At 37.5% G+C, this 5714-nt stretch overlaps 1 protein-coding gene across 11 annotated transcripts in view; it reads left to right on the plus strand.

The window, feature by feature from the left end:
- The window catches only part of SRSF11 (serine/arginine-rich splicing factor 11), a 56066-nt gene that overhangs the window by 40886 nt on the left and 9466 nt on the right, over positions 1 to 5714 (plus strand). For all 11 annotated transcript variants that reach the window (XM_015569593.1, XM_006754435.2, XM_015569595.1 and 8 more), the window contains exon 9: positions 2069 to 2200. In XM_015569593.1, the coding sequence (XP_015425079.1) occupies positions 2069 to 2200 (132 nt within the window). The remainder of the gene's footprint in view (positions 1 to 2068; positions 2201 to 5714) is intronic.

The raw sequence follows: 5714 nt of genomic DNA on the forward strand, positions 1-5714 counted from the left end.
AAGAATTAGAGTCCGAGGGGCACTTTAAAGAATAAATGAATGGCCCTAACCAGTTTGGCTCAGTGAATAGAGCGTCGGCCTGCAGACTCCAGGGTCCCAGGTTCAATTCCGATCAAGGGCATGTACCTTGGTTACGGGCACATACCCAGTAGGGAGTGTGCAGGAGACAGCTGTTCGATGTTTCTCTCTCATCGCTGTTTCTAACTCTCCCTCTCCTTTCTTCTCTGTAAAAAAATCAATAAAATATATTTAAAATATTTTTTTTTTTTCAAGAAAGTGAGGAATCTGATATTTTATATCAGAATCAAAATACAGTGTCCCCCAAAAAATCTTTACGATTATTCAAAGTGTGTGTATACATTTTGGGGAGGGGGGGGGATACCCTATATTCATACCTTTCATTTAAGTCAGACACACTAGTAATTTCTCAAGGGTTTGTGGTCGGTAAGATATACACACTTCCTGTCCTTATGGAACTTACAAAAAGGTAAGCATTACATGAAAATTTTCTAGGATATAGACATGTTTTAAGAGGGAAATGTTTTAGAAAATAGTTGCATAATATGCCGAGACCGGTTTGGCTCAGTGGATAGAGCACAGCCCATGGACGCACAATAGTGTGGTGAAAGCCTGGGTGGGGGGGTGAGGGGGGACATGGGGAGGAAATGGAGGTCATCTGTAATACTGTCAATGGTAAAAATACATATATATATATATATTTGTCTCTCTCTATCGATGTTTCTAACTCTCTGTCTCTCTCCCTTCCTCTCTGTAAAAAATCAATAAAATATATAAAAAAAAAATTAAAAAAAATATTTAAAAAAAAATAGTTGCATAATATGGTCAAATATAAGATGATTAAAATAAAACTTCGTTGGATTTGATGAAACACCAGTAATGAATTTTAAAACAGCTATTTTAGAGAATGATGGCAACAGAAATTTTGTTAATACATAAGCAAGAAGAAGAAGGTCAGTATTTAATGTACATACTTATACTAAGGCCAGAGTGCTGAGTTTTTTAATTCCTTTTAAATTACAAAAGTTCTGTAATGGAAGTGCTATTATTTTTCTTTGCTAAAGTAGTAGGCTGAAAGAGATTAGTTAATGAATGCACTCAGTTTGCTGCCTTATAAATGAGATAATTTCCATTTATAAAATGTCTGTCCTTTGGCACCTTGAAAATGTGAAGGCAAAAGGTTTAGAATATATTTGAAAATTTTCAGAGAAAGGTTGAATCGTCACTAAAAGTTAAATGATTTAAGTCTAAGCAAAATATTGCAGTTTATTTTTAATCTTAATGTAGAAGGGAATAAACTACAGGAAGGAGGATTAATGATAACATCAAAAGGGTTAATTTTACTTAAATTCTGGGAGAGAAAGAAACTATAGGTTTGAGGGGAGGAGTGGAATGAAGAGCTTACAGAGACATTTCTTTTATATGACAGGAAGGAATGGTGGTGAGAATAAGGCAGTTTGTACTGAATTATATAAATCTGTATAAGGAAGGCCTGCATTGCTCTTAAATTGCAAATTGAAGAAGTAGGATATATTTTAGAGAACAAAAATTAGAAATTATAGAAGCAACACTAAGTGGTTTCATTTATAAGATGGGAGTAATAATGATACCTACATTGTAGGCTCATTATGAGTATTTATAAAACATGTAGTAAGCATATATGAGTATTTGGTAATTGATAGATTTAACATGCAATAGTGAGGAATCAATAAATAACATGCTAAGGTGCTATATACTGAGGAAGATAATGCAAATCGTTCAGGATTTTTTTTTTAATTTGATCTTTTTTTTTCATGCTCTAGCAGTATTTTTACATTTGCTATTATAGTTTCAATGGACATAGGACTAGTCTGATAGTTTCAACAAAAGGTATTCATATTTCTAGGGTAATAAAAATGTTTATTATATGGACTAAATAATGATAGCAACTGGTAGTAAATTGTCCCCACTTAATGAAGCTTATAGGTCTTTTATCTGATACTAAGTGATATAGTCATAAACACAACTAACCTTTCCTATTTAAGTCTCCTTATTGGCTTTCTTTCATTAGGCGGTCAAGAAGCAGATCTAGAAGGAGGTCACATTCTAAGTCAAGGAGTAGGCGACGATCCAAAAGTCCCAGACGGAGAAGATCTCATTCCAGAGAGAGAGGTAGAAGGTCAAGGAGCACATCCAAAAACAGGTATAGTGGACGGTTAACATTGGGTGGGAAGACAAAATTTAGAGTTCTCAAGACCCCAAATACTGTGCTACTTAATGACAAAAGCGATGGTATTGGGAAATACCAATAGAGGGGGAAGAAACTAAAGTTTGACGAGTCTAGCATTTGTTTTTCTTGTTTCCTTTATCAACTTCAGATTTCTATTTATAGCTGAAGATCCAGGTAAGGTTTCTGTGTAGTAGAAATTCTTAGCTATCCTACTACTTTCCTTTATTTCCTCCTATCCATTCAACCACCACTAAGGATTTAGTGCTACCAGCCATCCCTTGTGATATGCCAAGGAGTTTATGATGGACAACCATGCTTTAATTCATCATCGATTTCCTCATACACATTTCATCATCAATACTTAAAAATATTAATGCCTGGCTGCTGTGACTCAGTGGCTGAGCATTGACCTATGAACCAAGGAAGTCAGGGTTTGACTCCTGGTCAGAACACATGTGGGGTTGGGGGCTCATCCACAGTAGGGGGGTGCAGGAGGCAGCCAAGAAATGATTCTCTGTCATCATTGATGTTTCTATCTCTCCTTTTTTCTTCCTCTCTGAAATCAATAAATATATGTTACATATTAAAATTGACTATTTGCCATATTTAGAGTCTCTTATCCCATGATTTGGGACCAGTAGAGAATTGAAGTGAGGATTTATTAAAAAGCAAATATATTGTCTGCTGGTATGACTCAGTGATTCAGTGTTGATCTATGAACCACGAGATTGGATTCCTGGTCAGGGCCCCTTCCTCAAGTTGCATGTTTGATCCCCAGTGGGGTGGTTGCAGGAGGTAGCTGATTGATGGTTCTCTCATCATTGATGTTTCTATCTTTCCCTCTCCCTGTCTCTCTGAAATCAATAAAAATATATAATTTGTCAATCAAAGGCAAACATTTTGACTTAAATATGTGTTCAATAATCAGTCTTTTTCATTTAAAGTGAAACTTTAAATTAGCAGGATAGCCTTGAGTAACATTTACCAAATTATTGTTTTCTTCTGAACCACCTTTAAAGTGGCAAGAGAATTCTGTCACTTGAAAAATGCCTAGTTTTTTTTTCCTATGTAGACTTGTCACACTTTGTTTCACAATACTTCTTTTAGCAACTGTCCTTTATCTCTTTCTAAAATATTTGCCTCATTTTTTTAGATGCAGTTCTTTATACTACTTTACCTATTCATTTAATTATGTAATTTTTAAAAAGGACATAATGGGACCAACAAAATTTATTCTTGGCAAACATATAACAACTGGGAACATAAAATTCTGGGATAGTTTTGCAGACTGTTTGAGACTGTAACAAGGCTTTTAGTTGTGTTTTACAAGGTGGGTCATCTCTTAATTCAGTCAAACAAGCTTCCTACCACATATGCCCTGAAGGATTCTGGGTCCGATTCCAGTCAAGAGCACATACCTCAGTTGCAGGTTTGATAGCTGGCCCTGGTCAGGGCATATGTGAGAGACAACCAAACATTGTTACTCACATCTATGTTTCTCTCTCTGTCTTCCCACCTCCCTTCCACTCTCTAAAAACTAATGGAAAAATATCCTTTGGTGAGGATTAACAAAATAAAGTGACTTGAATGAAGAGAAGGGGTGACTGATGGAACAGGGTGACCAAGGAAGGAAGGGATGGGAGAATCGGCTTAGAGAAACAAGAGACACTTTAATCTCTAAAATTGTGGAATAGTTAAGGATGAATGTGTATGTATGTTTATGAATGTAAGGGATTTCTCATTCAACAAATACAGTATTGATCCCTTTGTCCTTAGTCTTGGGGAAAATGGTGATCCAAAGCGGGGTTGGGAGGGAGTATTTCTGTAGCAAATCTCTTCACAGGGAACAGGTTTCTCAGTTGATCTCAGGCAAGCTGTTAGCTTAGAAACAAAGACCTTTGCCTGGTGGGAGAGCTGTTGTCCAAGACCGTTTGTGATCAGATGCACACCTGCACAACACAGTGTGTGTTGGGGTGGCCTCACATTCACCCATCCTGAAAGGAGATTCTTCCCACAAATGGGACAACAACATTCAAGACCCAATTACAATAGGAAATACCAAATGACACAAGAGACATTCCTAGCCTGCCCGCCCCCAACTCAAGAGGTCTGAGAGACTGCACCAATGAGACTGCACAATACACTTACTACATAAGACCATCCCATGAAGACTGGAAGGCATAGCAATTTGATCTAATACATAGAAACAAATACAAAGGGACAGCAAAAATGGGGAGACAAACAACACACAAATAAAAGGGGGAATCTCCAGAAAGAAGGCTAAGTGAAAAGGAGGCAAGCAATTTGTCAGGTACAGAGTTCAAAGTAATGGTTATAAAGATGATCAAGGAACTTTGTGAGGATTTCCAGAAACTTAGAACTACAACAGCATGAAACAGGAAATAGAAACCATAAATGAGAATCAGTTGGGCCCTAACCAGTTTGGCTCAGTGGGTAGAGTGTCGGCCTCTGGACTCAAGGGTCCCAGGTTCGATTCCGATCAAGGGCATGTACCTTAGTTGCAGGCACATACCCAGTAGGGAGTAATAAAATATATTTTAAAAAAAGAATCAGTTGGAGATTACTATCTGACATAAAGAATGCATTAGAAGGAATCAAAAGTAGATTAAGTGGGGCAGAAGATAGAATCAGTGACTTGAAATACAAGGTAGGGAAAAAACCAATTAGAGCAGCAAAAGGAAAAATTGAAGATCAGGAGGCTAGTTTAAGGGAACTTTGGGACACCATGAAACAAAACATTTGTATCATAGGGATACTAGAAGAAGACTGAGCACAAGTAATAGAGAAACTGTTATAAAGAAATAATAACTTCCTTTAAAAAACATGCTGAGCCCTAACCGCTTTGGCTTAGTAGATAGACCATCGGCTTGTGGACTGAAAGGTCCCAGGTTTGATTCCAGTCAACGGCATGTACCTTGGTTGCGGGCACATCCCCAGTAGGGAGTGTTAGGAGGGAACTGATTGATGTTTCTAACTATCCCTCTCCCTCTCTGTAAAAAATCAATAAAATATATATATTTTTTAAAAAACAACATGCTGAGGGGAATAAAAGTCAATTCATAACAATCTGTAAAAAGACTTAGAATTGATAAGGTTACAGTACCAGTTGATTATGACGTGATATTTTTTCTAGTAGCACCAAGTAGCCCAGAATAGTTAGCAGAAACAAAGGTAGAAAGTTGGCTAAGTCCATGAAAGAGGTTAACATGAGTGTATGCTTTGGAAGAATATTAATAATTCTGATAGTGCATTATAATGGGTTTTGGCCTGACAGAAGACATAGAGCAATGGTGGGTTGGAAAACAAATCACTTGAGAGAAAAATGACTATTGAAGAGCCTAGAGACAATTATTGAAACTACTAGAGGCCCGGTGCACAAAAATTTGTCCACTGGGGTGGGGGGGGGGCCTCAGCCCGGCCTGTGCCCTCTCGCAGTCGGACCCCTCAGGAGATAACGCCCTGCTGG

The sequence above is a fragment of the Myotis davidii genome, unplaced genomic scaffold (assembly GCF_000327345.1).
Source record: "Myotis davidii unplaced genomic scaffold, ASM32734v1 scaffold1193, whole genome shotgun sequence".
NCBI lineage: Eukaryota > Metazoa > Chordata > Mammalia > Chiroptera > Vespertilionidae > Myotis > Myotis davidii.